Source organism: Opisthorchis viverrini (genome assembly GCF_000715545.1).
Source record: "Opisthorchis viverrini unplaced genomic scaffold opera_v5_60, whole genome shotgun sequence".
Lineage (NCBI taxonomy): Eukaryota > Metazoa > Platyhelminthes > Trematoda > Opisthorchiida > Opisthorchiidae > Opisthorchis > Opisthorchis viverrini.
The window spans coordinates 1,326,335-1,351,369 of NW_008751712.1; the positions used below are offsets into that span (position 1 = coordinate 1,326,335).

Below are 25,035 nucleotides of genomic sequence, written 5' to 3' on the forward strand. Positions count from 1 at the left end.
TCGCACTTTGCGAGGTGGACAACGTATGGCTTGACAAAAGGGTGAAAAAGATTACGAAGTGTTTGAGTGTCTTTGGTACGGTGCGCTTTCCAGCATAGGCTCCCCGTCACGTCTCTTCGTTTGGCTGAACGAAATGGCGGCTAATCAATGTCCAGGGGGCATTCTGGCAGTTTCTCTCCACATTGTCTAGCCGATTGCTGGAGACTAGCACTAGGTCCCTCCTTTATCCGCTTTTTCTCTCTCTTTCACTTTTGGTGCTTGTAATATAATTAAATTTATAACCGTAGTTTTTCCTTGCGCTGTTGCACCTGACTTGATCCACTCTCCTGATAAACGACTCTTGATCAGTCACAATGTGTCCGTGGCATTTGTTGGATTGGTATGCATACAGTCACTTCGTTTCGTGTTCGACCGATGTAGGTTACACTGTTTGTTAGGCGGATGTTGTTTTCAACACGCCACGCGTGTTTTGTACTAAACGTGTGTTGTCACACCACTTGGGGTCATGACGCACGCAGGTGGGCAGACTATGTGCAGGTCTCGAGACGCCTGATCATATGATCGGCGCACAGCTTTGGCCATATTGGAGCCTATATTAGCATCTCTCTGGGCTGTCGTCAGGGCCTGAGTGTTTACTCCTCACGTTCGGTTTCTGAAGGCCAGGGATCCCCCGAATTCATGTACACTCTGTCCATCACGAGATGGCTCAGTGCTTAGAGCGCAAATTTACTGACCAGAAGGTCCGTGATTCGAACCATCCATCGCTTTTACCAGCATTCACGGTCTTCGCTATGTGCTCACTACTCACGTGACTGCAGCACACTTGTGTCAAATATCGTCAGCATTTTTCTGTTCCTCGTCCTGCAAGTTAAGGACAACAACGAGACCATCGATCGCGTTAAGTACCCCTCTTCTGCCAAAACATAGCTAACTAACGTAGCTTCCTTTGGAAAACACGAGTCCACACAGGACAGCTGTCCAAATACCACCCCCGTTGTCTGTATTATGTGAATATGGACGTCGCTTTATTGATACCAACCATGGTAACCGTCGCCTTGGACCATACCACTGTCTGACTGCCGCAACCGCGCAAGATCCTTGTTAAAAGTGCCGACAGTATCTGTTTTTGTACTTCAAATTTTCGTGGTTATTCAAACTGGCTAGTGGTCGTTGTTCTGACCGCTGTTATCAGGCATATTTGTTTCCTTTGTCAAGGTGCGCACATGTGGACGTATCAGTGTATAATTACCAAACCACTTTGTCCCCAAATCTCCTACATATATTGTCTAAATCGTGTAGGCTGACTGTCACTCATCTTCAATGAGTATCAGTGTGATCTACAGATCCACCGATTATTTGCCAAACCCTTTTTTAAAACTAACAATACTTCTTTTTCCGACAACCGAAGCGCATCTTGGCCACATTTGTAAGTGACTGGTAAATTTGTACGGGGTGTTAACAAACTTCAGTTGGAATATGTTTTGGAGTTTAACTCACCTCTTTCACTTGTTTCCGTGGGATCACCCGGTTTTGCTGCGTTCAATCACTCAACTATTTTCGAATAAGACCTCTACCAGTTCTACCGATCATTTGTAAAGCTTACCTCCTCCTACACTAAGGCTTGTCCATATTTGGGTAGGTAGATGAACTACGACGGTATGGTTTCGCTTGTATTCCGCGCACCGGCTTTGTTGGCCACACTGTACCAACTAATGTTTTATTGACGTGGCCCAGCGCTTGAAATTAGTGACTGAAGAACCGCATGGACAAGTTACGGAGCTGAAACAGAGTTTCCAGACACATTGAACGGGATTTTCAGTTGTTTTCAACTCTATTCCCCTCGTTCGTTTTTTTTGGAGCGTCGGTTCGAAATGGACCCTCTTCATTCGGATCTTACTATCCACTCAACTCTGGGTCGCCAGTTCATCCAGTTAGATAAGATCCATCCAACGTACACCTCCCCAGTTACGGTTATGTATATGAAGTGACGTGCTTGACTGTATACAGTACAAGATCCAGTGCCTGCTTTACCTGGGCAGGCAAATAATGCTTACGTCGGTCTCTTAACACCAGAACGCCGAAGTCGATTTTTTAAAAGTTAATTCACCATTCCGGTACCTGTTGTGATTGGTAGCCGGTGGTCCAACTTCCATGTTGGCGCTTGGTTTCCTGTTCTGTCCACTATGGTACATCGAAAGGCACGAGAGCTCAAAACAGTCCTTCATGGTGACAAACGGGAAATTATTAAAACTCTATTTCTTAGGTTCCGCAATGTCACGCTAAAATCCCCGTGAACATGCGAGAAGCGCTGTGCTAAAAATGTTCGGTTCTGATTGGCCCCTATTCTGACCAATCAGCGCATAACTTCGTATGGTCCGTAGCCAGCTCGTGACGTGTGTTCGATTATTTAGAGCAGCTTGCCTTCGGACAGTAGCTGTGTTCTCACACTAATGTGTTAGTCATCCCAAACTAGCTAATTTGCCGTTCTCTGAGCTCCTCGATTGTCGTTAGACTTGGTTCATAGACGAAAGCACAGCAACGATGGTACCCCGTCGCCAGTCACACAAACTGCCACAGAAGTGACATACAATCCTGCTTCGCAATATATGTTTAGACGTATCCGTTTAGGGTTGTAAAACGGGTCGCTTACTCGCAAGTTGATGCCGGGTTACAAATTGACTGTAGATCAAACGGGCCTCCGTCTCTCTGCTTGGTAGTACACTAGTTCGGAAATGTCAGTAAGCTAGCCAGACTTAGCTGTTGTTTCACCTCACAACTGTGTTTATTTCGGATGAGTCCACAGCATTGCGTAAGTGTATAGTATGTTCCAACTGTAGGGGAACTCACACATCATGAGCCAGTGGCTTGATGATCATAGCTGATTACGCACATGATAGCTCCGATTGAAATGCAGCGGGAATTCCTCTAGTCCCCGTTCAGCTGCCGCGGTAGGCTTCAGTTTGTTAATCCGGTACGTCAATGTGGAACGTACAATCGTTGATGCTCGTTCGATTAACACTCAAACTGGCAATGACTCTAAGTAGTAGTGGCAACTAGTGTGACGACCTGTTCATCTCCCTTTGGTGACACACGGAATTCGTATTCCGGCAGCTCATCTGCAGCCAACGTCTTCCCCATGTCACTCAGTGTGTAGAAGGACCATAGATTATCACATCACTAGAAGCGGAATAGAGCTGATCTCTATTGACATAGAGTCCGTTATCTGACATCAACAAAAGTTCATGTGACGAATAGCTGGGAGAATTTTTTTTGGATAGGGACACATTAGTCATTAGATGGGAGCCAATGATCTATGAGTAGCTCACGAGGAGTACAATTCACCCGATGCGTGAAACTTCCATCCGAGAAACCGCCGCATGAAAAGATAGTCAGCTCACATGACAACTTGATAGATATAGATGAGTGGCGCTGTGTCCTCTCTGACTGCGAGTTGATCACGATGCTGATTAGCCACTGGTAACAGAACGGTTAAGTGTTCACAGTACTAGCCGGGAGGTTGTGTATTCAAAACTCCTCGGACGTTCGTGAAGTGCGGAGGATTGATGATTCCCCATAGAGTTTAAAAAGTACAGTGTTTCCCGGCTTTTCAGCATAAAGACACTTCACTTGTGGGACGAGATCATCATTATGGAATCTTAGTTTTCGTGTCCCCGTTGAGTTGCGCAGCACCTATGCACAGAAAGGGTGCCCCTAGTGGACAATTATTATCATGTTTACACCAGTTCTGGAGTACAAGTCACCTGATAACTTGGTATTCCCCATTTTACAGTCCAGTCACTAGGTTGTTCATCAACAGCCATGTTTTGACGAGTGATACCAATGTACAGTTGCACCAAATAGTGAAAAGATGACCCCTTGCTTCCTTTTTACTAATTGATACGGCAAAGTTCAGTACCGAGTTTCGGAAATTCTCTTTCAAGCTAGAAACACGAAAGATCTCATACCTGGTACTGTTTATGGGCTTTCAAATGCGTTCTATCCCTGCAAGCCTTTGCCATCATGATTTATGGTACAGGTCAAGGAAAAAATTGAAGTGAGTCCTCATAGGGTATCTCTTCTTCGGCGTTCCAGTGCTCAGATTCTCTGCTTACCGTACATATCAGCGGCCAAGACACATTTTTGTATGTAAAATCTGTGGTGTTTTCGTGTCAGAGGACCGATACAATTGTGTTCCGTCTTATTAGAATCTGATGGTTTATCTTGTTGATAGATCATGTACTAGGCAGAATTCCGCACCAAAACCGCTTCACCGCTCGCAATAAGGCGCTGCTACGGCCCAGACGCTTGTCGCGCATTCCATTAGCCAAAAGATCGAGGCGCTTGCTGGTCCAGCATCAAGGCGAGCTCTCATTGGCCGATAGTGCGAACCCAACGGCCAATGATTATCCGGTGTCCACCGAATACCGGTTGCCGATGCAGCATCCAGAAGGCGCCAGAATGTTGTCTCCACACACTCCATATACGAGGCGTTGACCTGGTTTTAGCCGTTAATACACGTTGCGCACCTTTGGTGGCTATTTTGACGAGAACGCTAGCTTAGAATGAATGTTCCTATGGCTGAGCTTTCGCCATCTGGTCACTATGAGCTGACTTAAAAACTGAATCGGCGCGGCGTCATCTCCTTTGAAATATCGGTTCTCTTATCTCATTTGCGTACCTGCTCACGTTTTTCCAGGGGCCATCAGCAGGTGTTACTAATATCTAAGTCTTATAAATAGTCCCATTTGACGTCAGAGTTGCGAGCATGAAATGTACCTTATCTGATGGGATTTTGTCGGAAACCCTGGGCGCAACGATTACGTCCTTCCTTGTGTTCTCTATCTGACGACTCGTTCTAGAGTGTGTGTGTGTGTGTGTGAGTTACGATCCTCACATAAATTCTTCCACCTCCTCAGAGGGACTGAACCTAATCGTGATGTAGCGTTTTGTGTACCTCTATGGTCTGCTAACTTACGCCAGGTGGTTTCACTTTGACATCCACAGAATTTCTCCTATCAGGTCAGTCGATCGCTCGAAGTGATGTGACAAACTCAGTCTCCTGATCACCTAGGTTAGGAATCGGCTTATTCAATAGAACGCCGTACTACTGTGTCAATGTGGCGACTTTGGTTGAGAGTCTTGTTCGTTGTCCCCTCTAGAGTTGTTTTTACGTTAACAATGTAGTGGATCTCTACCAACCTACCATTTTATTTCATCGTCAAATCACCTTCCGAGGTAGTGGGGTTGGTTTCCTCAAGCTTTTTGAATGCCACACTGCCTAACCTACTCAGTCTTTTATTGAATTTGCGTCTAACCCTGTGGGTGTTATTCTTTTTTAATTTGCGATGCAGAAACAATTCCTTTTTTCGTGGTGCTTACCCTTTCCGTTGTTTCCATTCCGACAGACCACACTTCCGGAGTTCAAACAGACTGATTTCACTGTCAAACGGATGCACGAGGAGTTTGTGTGGTTGCATGACTACTTGGTGGAGCATGAGCCGTACGCAGGTCACATTGTGAGTGCCACTCATCACTAACGTTTCTCGTTTCTCCCGGGTAGTCCTGCTTTTGTGTTCAGTTGTTGCGCACAGTTTGAACTTTTTGTGACTGTGTTGATCAACAGCCGCGGATTGCGGCATAACAAGTTGAATTTACCCAAGACCTGAAATAAACTCTTACCATCCAAAGTTGGAAATGAGTACTACTTACTACGGAACAGAAGAAAGCAGAATCGGTTGCCGATAACGGAATATTTGAAAGTTGAAGTATGGGGCGAGATGGCTCGGCATTTGGAGACCAGATGTACTGACCGAAAGGTCGGTGGTTCGAACCCGACCTGTGCCCTTGATTTCCGACCAGATGTACTGACCGAAAGGTCGGTGGTTCGAACCCGACCTGTGCCTCTTGATTTCCCCTGTCTAGGCTTGGGCAACCTGGCAGTATCTCAGCCATCGGGCTTCCTTCGGGTAGCATGTCAGTTAGGCACCGAAAGGTTACTACAGCTGAACGATTGCGACTCTGTAAGTTGGTGCAGTTTCACCTCTAATTATGACGAACAAACCGCTTCTACAAACCGGCCATTTAGCCTTAGTCCAAAAGCATATCCATGCAGTTGCGCGACTATTCGGAACCAATGAAATAGAGAAAACCTTTACCTTAAAGAAATGCATCAAATCCTGGCAGTCATAAATTCACGGGCATTGTCTTGGGCGGACAATTAGTTTTGCTGCTTTACTTGTCCTTCCGAAGTTCGTCGTTTTTATCCGTTTTTTTTCCGTAGCTTCTTGAACTTTCTAGCGACGTTTGTAAATCCCTTTAAATGCATATGGCCATACATCGCAACAGAGAAACCGAAGACATGATCAATGTCTCTCGACTCAGTTTGACCTCACCGCGATTCCAGCCATGATTACTTTTGCTTGCCACATGTGACTATGACGCGACTAAACCTCGAATTGTGGTTTAACCTGGGGTATTATCTGATCTCCTGGTAATGATGATAGCTTAATGATTCCCCTCGAGTAACTCAGTCGTAGATTTGTGGTTGTCTCAGTCATCGGTTCGTTGTCACTCGTTGTCCAGAAGACTGCAATCGCACTTGAAGACCGTGTTTCCATTTTGGATGAATATCTCCGTTCAGTTACAGGAATCTATTCTCTGTCGCGAATATTCATGTTGTCTGGAAAGTTCATTACCCTTCAGGAAGACTGGTGTCTCTCACATTGCTGTATTTTATATTAAGAACTTGCCATTTGTATGAAAGAACGGAACCCGTCATCGATCGTTTACCTCCAGGAGGATTTTGGACGGCAACTGATGAGACGGTCATATGTCCTGCAAAATACTAAACGCTATCCGAACATATTGGACCGGATACAGGCCTCTGTCCTAGAAGTACTACTTAACAAGCCCCCAAAATGAGTGACCTAAATCATTTCATCCAACTGGAAAGGCCAGAAAACACCTAAAAGAACCGTCTGATTCTAATTGAGTGAGATTCCGGCCTTCGGTCTGTTGCCGGTTAGTCGTTCGTTTTCCTAATTGGTGCGAGTTGTGATCATTCCGTACGGTCTGTCTTTTGACAACTTGCTGGAGACATTACAAGATATGGCTGCCAACCGATGTCAGTGGAGTTCTTGTTGTCAGTTTCTATCCAGATTGCCTGAGTGAGTGTCTGGAGGTGTAGGCACCTCGGAATGATTGTGGCAAGCTAGCACCAAGTCCCTTCCCCGTCCACTCTTACTCTTTTCCTTACAATAAGGCTTTCAAGCAAATGATGGTTGTACGGCAGTGAAGCATCTGTGTTGAACACTGATGTCATGATGTCGATGATGATGATGATGACAACCGGCAGATAAATGCCGATCGGTCCGAAGATGCCATATTAGATGTGGAAACTATGGCAACTGCAGTTGCCGTGATCCGTCCTTGTGTAACATCTTCACGTACACATCTTTGAATTCGACCCCTCAGCTTGCTGGCTACCAAACTAATCACGTCCCTTATTTTGATTTGGTTATTCATCCTTGCATACAGAGCAGATGCCCAGCATAAATGATTAAGTTTCGTTGAGGAAATTGAATTTTCACTGTCCATTTTCTTCGTCACACCAGTGTGCGTATGACGCTCATCGTTGGGTGCGGTGCAGTAATTGCATTTATATTTTTACTACTGCTCTCCAGCCCAAACATATATCAACTAGTCCCATTCTGATCAAGCTGTCTACACTGTCTCTTGTTCAATTCCTGTTCTGGTTAGGTCCCCCCAGTTCCGCCCAAGCCAGATTTTGATGCTTCACGGGCGAAACTTCAACGACTTGGTGAGAGTGAGGGATCGATGCCCAAGGAGGATTTGCAAAAAATGAAAGCTGAGCTGGAGGCGTGAGTTCCCATACACCAGTTATTCTCCTATATTGTTTTGTACGTCTAATTATGTGTTGTTTTGAAATTGGTCGGTTCATTTCTATCTGTCAGTAGGCTGATTCTGCTCACTTTTTCTTCTTTTTTGCGGGTGTTTGAACGACGTTGTACCCATATTACTTGACTCAGTTCACTCACCTATAAGGAACATGGGTTTCATCACCAAGCGTTCGCTTCCGCACCACAGGATCAGCTTGTTATGCTAACCTTTTTCCCTTCATTGCTCTCGATCGCTAGTGTCCGAAGGTTCAAATGATGATAACTTCTATTTTGATGCGTGTGTAGTTCACTAGTTCGATTTGTACACCTCGGTTATTCCTATTTTGGTCACCTACAGATCCCGTCATTTTAGGAGCCACTGCTTCCTAGCTAAATCATGTATTTTTCGTACTTGTTACCGATTGTATCTGTATGAAACTGTATGGAAAATCTGAAATTCATGTTTGAATAGTAGAAAATCCACTAGTTGTCCGGCTTCAACATCCTGGCTGCATAGGTGCCATGCAAGCCTAGACTGGAGCAGTTAAGATGCATGGTCCGGGTTCGAACCACAAATGTTCCGTTCAGTAATAAAATTGTGTAGCTGTAGCACCCTTTCGGTGCCATTGCTGCCATGCCACACGAAGCAGGCACGAGGGCCGGGATCCTGCCAGGTTGCCCACGCCCAGACCGGGAAATTCATGAGGCAGAGTTCGGGATCGAACCACGGACTTTTCGGTCAGTGAATTCGCGCTCTAACCAATTGGTCCATCTCACAACTATGGAGCGAATCAGGTTGAGCTGAATAGAATAACTACACTGCGTCTTTGAAATTAGACAAACGAGACGGACAACTGCCGAGTAGTGTAAACTGAGTTTTTTTTCATGAATACGCAGAAAATCTCCGGACAAGGTGATTAGCTCGTATCCACACCAAGGCCTCAGTTGAAAAAAACGCACGTCTCAAACATTCATCCAGTGTGCTTGTGGTTTACTGTTTGAGAAAACCAGGCTGTGGAGCGGAGAATTTATGTTTGTGAGGCACGTGCACCAAACCGACGAACAGGTTAACAGGTTTTCGAGAAATACAGTCATTTGCAAATCAATTTGGTTTTCACGGGAGACTCAATTGAATTTCTCGTTTATGATGTCCTCCAGCTGAATGTGCTGCACACAGGCCGCCTCATGATTCAGTTGGCACGATATTCGAGATATAGCAGTATATCTTCATAAAGGAACCTACTGACAAGTCGAACGGTTTTCAGCGACCTTGTGAGTAGTTTCCCCTATGAGGTTAACAGGTTGTTCACCTTTAACGACAGTGTAGACGTATAGTAGACATAGAGACATACTGGGGCAGACTCTGAGACAACTAGTATGCGACCGGATTCAGCCCGTGGATGAAAGGTGTGGATCAAGAACACGGATAAGACAATGGAGGGGTTCGCGCCTGAACTATCACGAGCTCGATGATTCGAAGCCAGAGTGTGTTTGTGGTCAACCCTAGATTGCCTGAGGTCATTCTGTACCAACTACATCAATTAACCTGACAAAACTGGTTTGCTGAGCAATGCAAGTCCAGTTGTACGCGATACCGAATGGCCAGTTGTGGAAATACAGGATGACGGAACACGATTGTGACAGTATGAATGTGAACATCAGGAGGACGCGGTTGACTCTCCCTAGACATGATTATACCAACGCTATGTCACTTGCCTTGAGGCATTCCACGTAGGCGATTGTTGAACTTCTGAGTTTGATGAAGGGGCGAAATGGCTCAAGTGGTTAGAGTGCGAATTTACTGACCGGAAGGTCCGTGGTTCGAACCCGACCTCTGCCTCTAGACTTCCCCTGTCTAGGCCTGGGCAATCTGGCAGTAGCCCAGTCCTCGTGCTTCCTTCGGGTGGCATGGCATTTAGGCGCCGAAAGGGTGCTACAGCTGAACGATTTGATTTGCTTCGAGTTTGATAAACAGATATTCCTCGATATCATTATTGCAATCGACATCCTTTTGGTTATGGGGTTACTGATCACGGCGCGACAGACTACACGGTGTTATCCTACCAGTCCGCGACCCATGACAGCTAGGTTATGAAACATTAGGAGTAGATTTAACTTCTTCCCAACGGGAGAACACTTAGTGATTTCAAATGTGGGTAGTTGTGGGGCCACCTTGGAAGTGTGGTTGAATCCATATGGGCTGAAAATGGGTTTATGATGTAGTCGCAAATTGCCAGTAGAAAGAACGCCCGACTTCAAGGCCTCCACCAATCGGTCATTGGGCTTGTGATATCCGACCATGCTCTGCTCCTCAGCCTTGCATATGACGCAGAATTGACATGCTGAAGAGTTATGACAGTAGGGGTAAATCTTTAGTTCCGAGCCTCAATTACTGAGCTATCTCGAGCTAGTGACCGGAACATCCGTGGTTCGAACCCAACCCCGGCATCTTGACTGCTCTTGTTTAGACCTGTGCAACCTGGCAGTATCTCAACTCTTGTACTTCCTTTGAGCGGCATGGCTGCTGTGAATCAAAAGGGAACTATAGCTGAACGACTACTTTTACTTACCAGATGCCATCAATAGCATTTTTTATCGTATTTTAGTGAATACCTGGCCACCTTCAAAAAGACGGTTGCAATGCATGAGGTATTCCTCCAGCGTCTAGCCACTCACCCCACATTCCGACTTGATCACAACTTTCGAGTGTTCCTCGAATACGATCAGGAGTTGAGCGTTCGTACAAAAACCAAGAAGGAGAAAGTGAGTCACACCATTGACGGTTCCACTTTGTCAATTTTCTCTCTTTCATGATAGCCTGTGGATATGTTCAGCTCGCGACCAGAATGAAACGTAAGCTCGATTCGCCACGTGGTAAATTTTTTCCTGTGGCGGTATTTTTAGCGCATTTCTACTTCTCAGTTTCACTGTTTTTCTTTTGCTGATTGATTTCTGTTGAATCACGTCCGTCATTCGAACTGTACTAAATTTCACTCAGTACGGCAGTGAAGCATCGGTGGCAACACTGATGTTGCTGTCTTTGATGATGATGATGATGAAATTTCACTCTTTCCTCGTGGGACATCAGTTATCTAAAACATCGCTGTCATACTGATCTCTATGGACCTTCACAGTGCGGAGCATTGGACGCGGTCTTTACGGCAACACTTTTTACCACCTGATCTGTTTCTTGATCAATAGATAGATCGTACAAGGTAACTATGTGGTGCGTCTATTGAACTAGATGCAAATGTTTGATCAGTCAGCTTTATTGATGTGACTGACTGCGCCGTAACTACTCACACCCACTGCGCCGGAATTACCTTTACTTTCTCTTTAATCGATTGCCTGGTACCGGAATAGAAAATTACCAAGAAAATAAGATTTATTTTAGTAAAATGTGCAGCGTATGTACTTTTTACTTCTCAACGATATAGTTTTCAGGTTCTTACTTTTAGTGCACTGCTCTCGTCAGATGCGGGCAGCAATTCGTAAGCGGTTCTCCAGTCGGACAGCGAAGTAGGAAAGCACGGATCAATAAACTTGGTCGGGTCGACAACTGCTGCCTACCTGGATGGGGAACTCCAGGACTCAACTCACCAATGGCCCACTCGCGCAGTCAGTGGCGCTCGTGCATCAAAGCTATCACCCCCAAGGCTTGGTTCTATGTTCCACACTTTTCGGTGATCGAAGCTCCAGTAGCTGGAACCAATGTGCCCATGGTACACGGTCCTATAGCTGATAAATTGAGTGAATTGGATTAATTAATTGAGACTAATTGAGATTAATTAATTGAGACAGCACAGCGCAAACGAGGATGTTGCTCACATATCCTTCCAGTGATAAGTGACGGCAAACTGTGAGAGCTGTGTTGAATCGGCCGGAACGTTTATCTTCAAGAACAGTGGTACTGAGGCAACGATTTCTCCACAGCACGGAAAATGTCCCCACCGAGTTTGAGAATAGATGCAGGGGATGTCCAATCGGTGAATAGCTTCGCGGGGAGGGGTTGAGACCAGTGGTTCCAAATGTTGAGTCGCAAGTCAGAACTTTGGCTTTTACGTGTTCCACATATCTGGGTAGTTTGCCTGGGAATGATTCCACGCTGTTCACTGCTTGGTCCATTTTGTGTTTCATAGTTCATCCGCGTTGAGTAAAAGGTCGACAACGCCAGGTAGAACTTCCGTGAAAGTGTTCAGTCTGCGTAGTTTGTTGCAGTGGCTCTCAATTCCGTTTGTGCCCCTCTGTACATCTCGATGTTTCGTTCTACTACATTTTGTCTCGTAGATACCATCTCCGGAGATATTAAATCTTGGGGGCAAGAGTAATTTTCCCCCTTTCGAAAGAGGCTTCAGTTGACAGAACAGTGGTGATAGTTTTCTGGCTTTTTCGGTGATTCGCCCGGAGTACGTGATATGGTACCAAATCTGCCCCTTTTCTATTCATCACCTTAATCCATGAACGATTAAAAGAAGACCCGTCTCGCAGGGAATCTCCATACGATTGCCAGCAATACCCAGATGACCTTCTTTATTTCTTTCTGATGGGCAGCGCTTATCAAGGATGGAATCACTCGACCCCATGATTCAAAGCCGTGTCATCAAGGGGACCGAGAGAATATGAGTAGTAGTATTAAAACTCAATGGAAATAACCTCACGGCTGTGCCGCTTTTGCCTGGCAATGGTGTTCAAACCAATTTGCGCGCGGCAATTTTGGCGTCAAGTTTGCTGCCACTGCCTGAACTGCGCTGCAGCGTGGTACTCAGTATTCGCACAATGGAATCGAACTTTCGAAAGTTTTGACCTCTCCGTAATGGACTAAAGCAGTCGGACAATTGACTTGAGAGTACCAGCTCAAATTTAGGCATCCCGGGGTCTCAGCGATGCTGGGACACCATCCCACGGGACTTTTCAGCCAGAGGCATGGTTGCTTCAGTGAACAATCAAATTTGGTGAGCTGCAAAAATGTGAACATAGATTAGGACGCTTTTCGGTTTGAGCACATACGAAATAAAATGCAACATTTTGGCGTAGAAAGTTTCACTCCATTTGTAAACATTTTGCAGCTGAGAGCATTGTGCGGATAATGGGCACCCTGCAGCATGCATTAGGGAATAATCTCGTCTACCGTTGTTCTGCTCTGTGGGTGTTGTACTGACGAGAAGTGTTGCATCGGACTTAAATTTCCTCCCTGTTGTTATCCTCTAAAGAACGAGGCGGTTACCACGGTAACGTGCAGTCATGGATGGGACAGATCACGTGGACTTACACTAAGAAGGACCCTGACACTACACCCGTGAACAGCACGGACAGGTGACTCGCAAACAGTCGTCGCGTAGGCGGAGTGATACCGTAGAACGAGGTCGAATACCGCTGCACGACGATCCAAACAAGGGAGACGGTCAGGCCCTGCATCCACACTTCATTTTAGACCCGGCCTGAATAAATGACATGATTCGGTTGTTTTTTGTGGTATCCTCGAGTCTGCCCCGTCTATAGGGGAGATACGATCGATGAGGAATTGTCCTCTCTTTTTGGAGCTTTTTTGCTGGTCCTTTTGACTCCACGAACGTGTCAGAGTTCACACGTTCACCTGTGAATCCCCATATCTGACGAAAACGCAGATAGAACTTTTGCTCCACACTCACAAAGTGCAACCGGTTACTGCCGCGATTTCTTGCCGTCCAATCTCTGATTCGTTTCAATCTGGTTGCAGTTTGTCTTGCATTGCGATCACGACCGTCCTGGCGACACAACTGTCTTCAGTGACATGTGGAAGTAAATAGTGTGTACTCTAATCACACCCTTTGGCCTGAGCTTTTGGACAATTTCGCAAATTAGTTTGTACCTATTTTCCAGTGTTGCTTTCTGCATAGGTTAGCAAATAGGCTAGGTGGCTCAGTGACTAGAGCGCGGATTTCCTACCCGGAAGTCCCGCGGTTCGAACCCAACCTCTCGACTTCCCTCTTCTGGCAGTACCCAGCCCTCGTGTTAGCTTCGGTTAGCGCTGCAGTTAGGCGCACAAGGGGTGCTTCAGCTGAACGAATTTTCGGCAAACAGGTTTTCGATCCTCCAGCGTCCTCTAGCCTATATATATATATATATATATATATATATNNNCTTTCACTCTGTCTTACTGTTCATAAGTTTGGTAATGCATATGCTTCACGTTTTCATCATTCCTCTATTGACCTTAAATATTACATTGTACGTGTATTGGGTAATAACTCCTTTGCACACCCAACTGAAGTCGACCTTAGTTGCTCTATCTTCAAGTTAGATCACTCGTTTGTTAAATGAAGCTCCCAGCTTCTGTCCCGTGTGCACTGGGTCGAGCTGCTAATTGGTGTTGTGACATCTTTCATACTTTCAAGTAGTTCCAAGGAGAAGTGCATTAATGAGTGCTCCTTGAAGGCGATACTGGGAGTGCTTGGCTCAGGACCGAATGGTCTCCCCATCATGTGGCAAAATATATCCGGTTTTCCGGCTTATTCCTTTTCGATAGAAGGGGCTATCCTAAACTGAACTTCATATGTCAGCTCCGCCGTGAACACCCTGTGGGACGCATACTCGGCTGCGTCACATGAAGTCGATAGGATCGCGTTGAAATGTGTTGTGTGACCTCATGGTACTGGAGTCGCATCAAATCACTCGTGTTTAACTGTCTCCCTGCCAATGATTACGGAGGACTGATAGCAATGTGAGTATTTGGTCTATTTCAAGCGCTCCGTTGTCCTGTCCCACTGTCGTCCATTCCCTCACTTTAGGCAGCAGATTTCTTCAAGTCTGTATCTAAGAGTGCAGATGAAGCCCTTCGTCTTGCCAACCAACGAGACGAAGACCAGTTTTTCAGAGAGGAGAAGTGCATTCTCGCCTCGTACCACTCGGCAATCAAAGATGCCACCGCTGCCGCGGACTGTGCGAATCGAAATCGGAGATCAATGGCGGAAAATCTGCTGCGAGTCACCTTGTCCCTGGACAATTTGGTCCCAAAAGAGCGGATGTGCACACCGGAAGCGGAGTGAGTTTGTCACCGCCACGTTCCTTGTTTGAACTTATGTGAACTCTTGGGTTCCGTTGAATTTGAAGTTACTTTGAACAGTCAGATATCATTCTGGGGCGGTGACCGAGATGAATGCGATTCACCAAAAAGTCCTTCCCGAAACTATGTTTGAATGCATGACCTGTGACTCGGCGCTCATTCGACTGTTGAGTTGATTCGTACTGGCTTAACAGGCGAGGAACTATGACCGGTTTGGTAGACAAATTTGGTGGTGATTTGAAAATAGGCGACCAGTTGCTGTCACTTTAATTCAACTGAAGTACGCAGTCGTACACTACTGGATCCCCAGTTTTTTGTTAGAAAGTTAGTCATGGCACGCTCAGCACATGTAGTAGAATATGTTTTAATCCCAGTATTTCTGCGCGCCGTCTCGATGTACTTTTTAAAATGTTCAAATAAAAATTCAAGGCCCACTCAACTTCACATTTAAATGGACACAATCGGAGGGTTTAGATTTAATCTGAGATACTTAAATGCGCCTCCGAATTGACCTAAGAATTGTCATCAATACACCCCACACAGAGTGCCCGAACGTCATAACATGAAAAAAATGTCTTACCAAGTACGAATGCCTCTGCGATTGAGTAATTTCTTTCCTAGATTTTTTGGAAATCTAGTCAGTTAGCGCTGTGATTCCTCAGTTAATCTGCCTGTTCAATGCACTCCCATAGTGAGAAGCTCGTCTTTCACTTACTGCTTGACCAATCGACAGCTCATAATAGGTACTTGTAAATTCTGAAAATTCCACTCCATTTAATAAGGTCTCATCCTTCTGGCTTTATCAAAAAGACACTGCTCCAGTTCCCGTTTCAGTTTACTCCATCCTTTTCTACACACACACACACACGTTACGATAGGTCCCATAGAACTTTATACTTCCTTGTATTGGAGACACCTAACGGGGCTAGCTTTTTGATATTGAATCGCTTTAAGTGATCCTAACTTACACTACCCAGGTTGTGAGGAGTTGACATTTACAGCTTTCCTCTCAGGAGTACCTGCGTCATAACGAATCAATGTTCGGTTATCGTTACTGTTGATGTTGTTGTTGTAGACTTATGAATATATGCTGTACCTGATTTAAGGTAGCTCGATAAATTCGGCCCGAAACTTGAATGCCTTGCCGTACTTTCAATACCATTCATAGTTCCGGCGGAGATTTTAGTCAGTCATCAGCTAGAACTGCTCTCTGCTTTTCCGCCAATCTCATTGGTTACCTGAATACCAGATTGCACTAATTTATCGAAGACTAAGTTGAAACTCACCCGGATCTCTCTTGCTTATACTGCTCCTCTGTCTAGACCGTTCGGTTGGTCGGGGTCACGTTTTATTAATTTTGGTTAATCGGGGTGTAGGTGGGAGCTTCAGTAGTGTGAAAAGGCTCACTTCCAGTTCTTTCAGCATTCAATGCATTCTACTAATGGATGCAGCCTTTCGCTGGTCCTCACCGTACTGTTTTCCCTAACGTTCCACATGTTCTTTGTTCCAGCCTTGTCTCGGTGTTGAGCAGCTTTTTCGAAAACTATCAGGTACGTTCATTCTGAACAGCGCGCATACCCTTTTGAAAATTACGGACGCAAGTTGTGTAAATCTGACCTTTCTACGTATATATTTTACCAGAAAACCCAAGTACGCTTGGCGTCTGATGAGGATTTGAAATTCTCGGATACCCTTCGCTACTATGCAAGCGATGCAGGGGCTGCAAAAGATTTGCTTTATCGACGAAGTCGAGCTCTTGCAGACTACGAGGCAGCTAATCGGGCGCTGGACAAAGCTCGGGCAAAAATGAAAGATATTCAAGCAGCCGAAGATGCTCAATTCGCAGCCAACAATCGTTTCAAGGCCATTTCCGAGTCAGCTAGGCTCGGTAAGCTTCTCTCCTAAACGGTGTTCACGTGACGGCTTTATTCTTATTTCCAGCCTGTTTTATTGTTTCACTTGTCTAGTTCAGCTTTCAAACAGCAGTAGTGTTAAAAGCACGAGTTTGCCTCTCAACTCTGCAGGATCTTTTGTCTGTTACCCGTGGCACAAGAAACATTACATTGGACTTCATGAGGGCAGGAGCTGACTCCTAGTTTCTGGGATTTACTATACGTATCAGTAGAGTAATGCAGTGTATTCGAACGAGATGTTTCACACGCTAGAACGCTTGATGCGCAAAATCGTAGATTGACCTTAAGCCTAAAGATTTCTTTCTATTGCCAATACAGGTTTTGATTGTCGCATTCTGTAGGCCTTTCTCAAGCGTACATAAGGTTTTAACGGCGTTTTTCTTCCACTGTCCACTACGAAATTGTCCACTTGTGACACGTTCCGTATGGATAATTTTCTCAACATGTCGTTTTTCTAGAACAGGTTATGGGAAACCTGATGCCTGCTCTTAACCGCCCTGAACAAAAGTTACTAAGGCAACGCGACGTTTTTTCCGACAGGCTCTCAGCTGAGCCATTTTCAATATACTACTTATTTTTGTAAGTAGCCCATTCACAATGTGAAAATGAATTAGCCCGTATGAGACAGAAGGGGCTAGTCCTGCAATCCTTTGCATTCATGTTTGTTAAGTGCACTGGATTGTGCATGTCATATTCGGACTAAATAATTTTTCTTGATTTTTCTACCCCATGGATAAAACTAGGTTATTATGTGTACTAGTGTTCCCCTGAATGGTACGATAAGATTTCCATGGAAATACGGTCTCCGAAAGTATCCCCTGGACTCGCATGGTCCGTACAAACCTGCAGAAGTCTTTACATTTTCATTCCCATGTTTCTAAATTGTTTGTCTGTTTTGCCAGTGTCCGACAAAGGGTAATTTCGGTCATCCCTCATGACAAGTTGCGTGTTATTATTGCGTTTTTCTTGAATAGGGGAAATGCTGCTGGCTTTTGTAGGCTAGATTCGCAATGCCTCTGCAGCATATTCTCAACGGTCAACTAGAAGAAAATATTTAAAATAGTTCAGCTATAACACCCTTTCGGTGCCTAGCTGCCATGCTACCAGAAGGAAGCACGAGGCCAGGGATACAGCCATGTTGCCCAAGCCTAGACAGGGAAAGTCCAGAGGTAGAGATTGGGTTCGAACCACGCACCTTCCAGTGAGTCAATTCGCGCTCTAACCACTTGCTGCATAGCGCGTTCCGAAATGTGTAGGGACAATATCTAGGTTGTTTGTTCCTCTTTTTGACTAAATTTGACCCGAGTAACACATGTTCCACTGGACCAGTTTTTGACCCCTGTTATCAATTGGGATTCACGAAGTCAAAAGGCTGAACGACGAGACTTCGTGTGGATTGTGGATGATTTAAATGACTTGCAGTTTTTGGTCCAATGTTTTTGGCAATTTTGGAATAAACTCCGGCAATTTCCCAATTCCGCTACCTTTCCAAATTCTTCAATCTCTTTGTCGACCACTTTTTCCTGCGATCCAATCTTCTATTCGAATTTCTTCTTGCTGTTCGACTAGAGCTATTGAGTAGCCCACTGATAAGAGTGCGATTCCGGTCCATTGATTCCTTGCTGTGGCATGAACTCATAACAATATTTAAACCAAACAGATGAAAGTGATATGACTGCAGATTCTGACAGAACCCGGTTAGTCTGAGCTGGTCATTGACATTCGATCAAGCGGAACGTTTTCGGCTCATACTGGACACACTTCGCACACTACTGGGACCACAAGAACCCCGGAAAACAAAAACCTGGGAAAGCATGGTTTGGTCTAAGTTGTGGTAAGAGTTATTTTGGTAGCGGAGCTGTTTGCCAGACGGTGTACATCAGTATTCAGTGAAAAGCGCGTATAAACAAGAGAGGTCTGTCGGTCGACCTACTTGCCGTAGAGTACGGCGTAGAGTACTTGCCGCTACTTTGACGAAATTCCTTGGATTTAGAAGCTAATGTCCAGTTTTTGCTTCCACAAGTATTGGGTTAGGTATGGTGGCATAATTTATAGTGTGAAACAGTCAGAACCAGGAACTGATGACTGAAGGGAATCGCTTGTTTTGCCCACGCTACAAATGTTATTTACCGGCTGACCGGACCTAAGAAGGAGTTTGTTTGAGGTACCCCACCTTGTGACTTTGATTCCCACTTGGCGCAGGACTGAAGTTTTGTCTTTATCAGTAGTGTATACGTGTTATTTGAGCTAGCTTGTTAGCACGCTGGACGCACTTAAATCGAGTGAACAAAAAACCACGCTTTGGCGTTGACCGAGGCTTGTTCGATATTAACTTATTTGCTCTGATTCAGATTGAATCAGGATAATCGCGTCATGTTAGGATATTGACCGCCCAAACACTCCAGGCGTCGGACAGAAATCCGTCCCATACTTGTTTAATGTAGTGACCGTTCCTATCCATCGGTGTTTGTATCAGATCGGCGCAATTTATTCACTCCAGGCGTCGGACAGAAATCCGTCCCATACTTGTTTAATGTAGTGACCGTTCCTATCCATCGGTGTTTGTATCAGATCGGCGCCACGCAATTTATTGTCTTCTAATCACTCGTATCCCTTTACCGCGTTTTTAGAACTCGAGGATTTTAAAGTTCGCCGGATCAAGTACTTTCAAAAGAACCTTATTGAGCTGGCCGAATTGGAAATGAAGCACGCCAAAGTAAGTCGACTTCTTACGTATGCCTCTATACTATAAACCAATGATGTATACATTTCTAACGTCAACCATTTACTGTGTTAATTTTTCGATCACTATCTGTATCACGACTGGATACCCCCAGAATGTGAAGCTACCTTTATTATCAAACATGAAACTCCTATTGGCGGATTCTCCTCGTATTTTTTCTAGCTGTCGTCGAAACGAGTCCACGATCATCTGGTTCTCCAGCTGTTTGTTTGCTATGGAGAGCAACTCATTGGCTATATATGATGTACTAGATGGCCCAAGTGGTTTGGGTGTGAATTTACTGACCGGAAGATCTGTTGTCCGAACCCGATCTCTGTCTCTCGATTTTCCCTGTTTATCCTCGGGCAGCTGGACACTATCCTAGCCTTCGTGCAACTTTCGGGTGGTATGGCAGTTAGCCTCTCGATTTTCCCTGTTTATCCTCGGGCAACTGGACACTACCCTAGCCTTCGTGCAACCTTCGGGTGGTATGACAGTTAGCCACCGTGATTCGAACCCGACCTCTGCCTCTCGACTTCCCCTGTCTAGGCTTGGGCAACCTGGCAGTATGCTTCCTTCGAGCAGCATGGCAGCTGGGCACCGAAAGGGTATTACAGCTGGACGGTTTCGTTTTCTTTGAATGGCTGTTCACATAAGGCAACCTGGAAGCATAAATTATTGAACGAAAAGCGCTTTAGGTGAGGGGGCGCTTGTTTAAGGCTCTCAAGGAAAAAGCTGACCAAGCTTTCTAGGTTTCCCGACCCTGACCATACCACCAGTCATGGGGTCTGTGTGTACGCTTTTTACCCACCCCGTCATCTTCAATGACAGCAATACCAGTGTGAAAACACTTACTTAATGAGGGGGGTAAGAGAAAGGAAAAGGACACGGTGCTAACCCACCGCAAAACTTACATTCAGGCAATGTGGGTAGAGATTGGCAACACAAATGCCATCAACATCGACTAGCGGCCACAGCTTGCTACATCTCTACCCAGTCACAAGACTGATCACGTGAAACTCATTGTGGAAGTCACTCGTAACCTGTCGTACGTGATACTGTGGTCAAATCTCGGTTTGCACCACTCGGGTTTGATACAGAAGAAATTGTTCTTCTCACCAGTTGATAACTTGGCATGCGTAGAGCATGACTAGGTGCCAGAACTCTATGATTTCCGTAAATAAAGGGCCTCGTATTCTACCAACCACCTGTTCCCTGATCCATCGTTGCGAATTTTAATAGCACCAGGTTTACAAATTTTCCGTTACGCATCTCACTACCATATGGCACTTTTCAGGCCTAAACACTAACTGGGGTTGGCATAATTGTTGGAAGCCCGTCAAAGCCCGTATTTCAACAAGCTATCCGGTTTTATTTGGTCAAAGGCAACCTTCAGCGAGGTAGCCTGTCAACTACATGTGTTTTCAAATCCTCGTGAGAATGTGGCACTCACTTCCATCTGTATGCCGTGGTGCATTTTTTTGTTTCTTGCGTTTGGTTGCAAAATACTGAAACTATGCCATACATGAGAAGTTGAAATACGTCACGAATCAGATGTCGTACACTCTTCATCTGATAAACCGTCGGAATACGAAACTTAGCTTACTCTGATTTTCATCAGCTTCTTCAACTCCGGTTTTACCTACCTTTGCTATTTGTCCAAGCTATTTTTTAGGGTCTCTGGTGCGCAGCTTGGCTCCGCAGGACTTCTCTTGTGCATCTGAAGTTGTCTTCCCCAGGTCACCAAATGCGTTCTTCAAAACCACCCAGATCGGTTTTCACGACTACCGAATGCTCGTGCTTATCTGCGCGTCTTCACCGCTTGATCTGTCTGACTGACTCTTCCCTGCATTGATACAGGTGGCTCGCGCTCCACATCTTTTTTATACAAGTTCACTAAGCAGGTTTTGTGGTGTCGATGAACTCATGATAGTTTTCGAAAAAGTTTGGTGACAATCGGTAGGTTTATTGCTGGGCAACGTTTCGCTTTTGACGCAAAAGCTTCGTCAGGCCAAGTGACTAGGTTCCGAGGTTGGTCGAGATTTAAGGCGGAAGGAGAACCAATTTACTAAACCAAGCTCAATCTCTGCTGGGTGTCGGCCGAGGGATTTTAGTGTGTTAGAGTGGTTGAACAAGTGTTGGGTCGGTGGGGAAACCTACATGTGTTTGGGTCCTGCCTAGGGTCTAGTTCTTCTGGTTCGGTTCATTTGATGGTTCCTCTTGAACTTCGTTTGAACCTTCTGTTAGTCTGTGTGGGTGAGCTAGTGCTAAGAAAGTTGTGTAGGAGGGATGCTGTGACCTTTGGTCGGTTGGGGTTTCCACCCCTACCCCCCGGTTTTTTCTAATGATCCTAAGTGGATTGACAACCACACCGTCACGTGTCAACTCGGCTTATCTAAGACCGCTTTCCATACGCTCGCTAGCTCCACACCCTCGATTCTATTCACGCTGTGATGCTTAGTGATTTCCACCGCCTCGGCTATCAGCCGTTGTGGTGTGAATCGCAGTCCCCGTCTTAAGACTTCCACATTCTCCAGATCTATTCTATGTCCCGTGTCTAAGGCATGTACCGCCATCGCTGAGTCTTTGACCAGCGTTTGGTATTCTTCTGCATTCCTTGGTGGCTTGTTAATCCTTCTTTTATGCTCACCAATTCTGGTGTGCAATTCCCTGGCAGTTTGTCCTATATAAACCTTAGCACAATCGTTGCAGTTAATTTTGTACACACAGTCCCTAGTCCTTTCAGCCGGCAGGGGATCTTTCAATTGCACCAAAACTGAGCGTAGCGTTTTTCCCTTCTGAAAAGCTACTCTAATGTTGGCTAAGTTCAACAATCTTCGAATAACCTCCGATGTTCCTGCTTTATATGGAATGACTGCTGTGCCAATCCATTCTTTACTGGGTCTAGATACTGGAACCAATATCTTCCTTAGTTGTCGCCTAATCAAACTCACTGGGTATCCTATTTCTTGAAGTTTGTTGGCAATCTCGATTTGAGCTGCCGTCCGGTCGATCTCTTCTGTGCACAGCGCTCTAACTCGACGAAACATCGATGAGACAATGCTGGCGTACACGGACTTTGGGTGTGCTGATGAATAGCTTAAGACGGTTCCCGTGTCTGTTGGTTTCTGGTAGACAGTCGTTTTCAATTTCCCACCAACCTTATGTGTTATACAGTCCAGAAAGGGTAATGTGCCCGATGTGGACTCTATCTCCATGCTAAACTTAATGTGTGGGTTTAAACTATTGAGATAGTCGTGGAAGCTGTTTACGTTGTCTCGTTTGATCACAACAAACGTGTCGTCAACATAACGCCAAAAACTTTGGGTGGACAATGATATCCGGCCAAAGCTATTTGTTCGAAGTCCTGCATGTAAATACTGGCTAAAACTGGGGATATTGGAGATCCCATTGCAAGGCCTTGTTCTTGTGAGTAAACAGTTGTGTCAAAAACAAACTTATCAAGATTCAAACACACTCTTATGCCCTCAACTATTTCATCCACCGAGAGCTGTGTCCGTTCCCCGAGTGTTGTGTCTGTCAGTAACAACCTCTTAGTTACCTCCAGAGCATCTGCCCTAGGGGTGTTTGTGTACATTTATATTACGTCAAAACTCACGAGGACTTCGTCCATCTCCAAAGGAAGCCCTGCGACCTTGTTGGCAAAGTCATACGAATGCCTAATGAAGGTGCTTGATTTCCCCGTGAGCGGTTTTAGTATACTAGCTAAGAATCTGGCCAGTTCATGCGGCGGCGCGCCTATACCATCCACTATTGGCCTTATCGGTACATCTGCCTTGTGGATTTTTGGCAGTCCGTAGAGTCGCGGTTGAATCGCACTTTTTGGATACAACCGATACCACTTACATTGCCCCAAATGGTTTATTACGCATCTTAAATATCTCCCAACTTCAACCTTACTCTTATTCATTATTGAAGTAATACTGCTACCGGTAGTTTGTCGGTAGGGTCCATCGGCGAGGTGTTGCCTGACCTTTTGAAGATAGTCGCTCTTATTCATCACTACTGTGGCTTTACCCTTATCGGCCGTCGTAATGACAATACTACCTACCTGTCTCAGTGTGTTCAACGCTCTCCGCTCTGATGGTGCAATATTTGGAGCTCCCGGCTGCTGGAATAGTTTAGTTTTATCTTAGTGTTATCATAGTGTTATCTTCATCAGCTTTTCATCGCTTTTTTATTAGTTCACCTGAACCGTGTTTGTCCCTCCTCATATTTGGAGCTCCCGGCTGTTGGGATTTCATAGTTTTATCTTAGTGTTATCATAGTGTTATCTTCATCAGCTTTTCATCGCTTTTTTATTAGTTCACCTGAACCGTGTTTGTTCTCTCCCTCCTCAGACACATATTGATCTGATTAAGTCCACCCTGGATCGGCTTAAAGATGTGCAGCCAGGAACCTGTGGAGGTCTTTCAAAACTATCCGCAAACGTACCATCGGCGCAGTCAATCACGACTTCCTCACCGGACGCTTTCGGCGAGTAGCGTTGCTTATCACACAGCAGTGCATTCGGATTGTCAATGCACAAATAAACTCCCGCGTGATTTTCATGAATTGGCCCCATGTTTACCTCGCTAACACTGAGCATCAATCATCTGTAACCATGTCTGCGTATAGCAACTTAATCTTATGTGATAATTATGCAACTTGTCCGGGCGAACAACGCCGAACGTGTTTTGGGGTCGACCACCCGGTAACCCGTTCCTGCCCCATAAAAACGCCAAAATATCGGTTGATCAATCTGATTACGTTGGAATCTCTTTTGCACTCGCATATGCACACTATCTTACTTCCCTATCCGTATCACAATCATCGGCTGTGTTCAAACCAGGTCTCTTTTCTCCCTTCGTGAGCTCCATTTTTTGATTGCCCTCGCTTCATGATGACGTTCGTGATTTGCCGTCCATTTGTTTTGCGCAGTTCTCGTGTGTGTGTGTGTGTGTGTGTGTGTGTGTGGATTCAATGAAATGTTTCGCCAAACCGATTCAATATTCCAGCTTGAGCTTGTTTTCTGCTGTACAATACAACTTACCATTTTGACCATCCGACTTTTCACTTGGGTTCAAGATTTTTGGGTGCCACTCTTGAATGGGACCTGTACGAGGCTATCAAAAGCACTTACTGAATCCTCTTCGTCACTTACGATCCCTTCATTCAGGATCAGAAAACGTGTCCTATCAGTATGTACGCTACATGTCCCATTAGTTAGGCTAATCGTAGAGTTCGCGACTTCTTGGGGGGATAGTGGCCATGAGTGACCTCGTACATATTCGCTCTTGAGCAGCACCAAGTCTCTTCAAAGCTGATTTATTCATCCAGCATCTGAAACCGAATCTACTCATACCGTTTGTGGGCGTTTAGAAATCGAGGATTCTCAGTCTCTGTGACTAGAACGTCCGTATACGCCTCTCCGTTTAAAAAGGAATTGCTAACAGGACG

General features: G+C 45.3%; 1 protein-coding gene across 1 annotated transcript in view; it reads left to right on the forward strand.

The window, feature by feature from the left end:
- T265_03775 (hypothetical protein) overlaps positions 1-24,610 on the forward strand; it is a gene marked incomplete at both ends in the record, with an annotated part of 33,649 nt that extends 9,039 nt beyond the window's left edge. The window contains 7 exons of the mRNA XM_009168328.1: positions 5,406-5,516; positions 7,759-7,880; positions 10,505-10,661; positions 14,666-14,919; positions 16,491-16,828; positions 19,484-19,569; positions 23,937-24,610. Of these exons, the coding sequence (XP_009166592.1) occupies positions 5,406-5,516; positions 7,759-7,880; positions 10,505-10,661; positions 14,666-14,919; positions 16,491-16,828; positions 19,484-19,569; positions 23,937-24,080 (1,212 nt within the window). The remainder of the gene's footprint in view (positions 1-5,405; positions 5,517-7,758; positions 7,881-10,504; positions 10,662-14,665; positions 14,920-16,490; positions 16,829-19,483; positions 19,570-23,936) is intronic.
- Between the last annotated feature and the right edge of the window lie 425 nt (positions 24,611-25,035).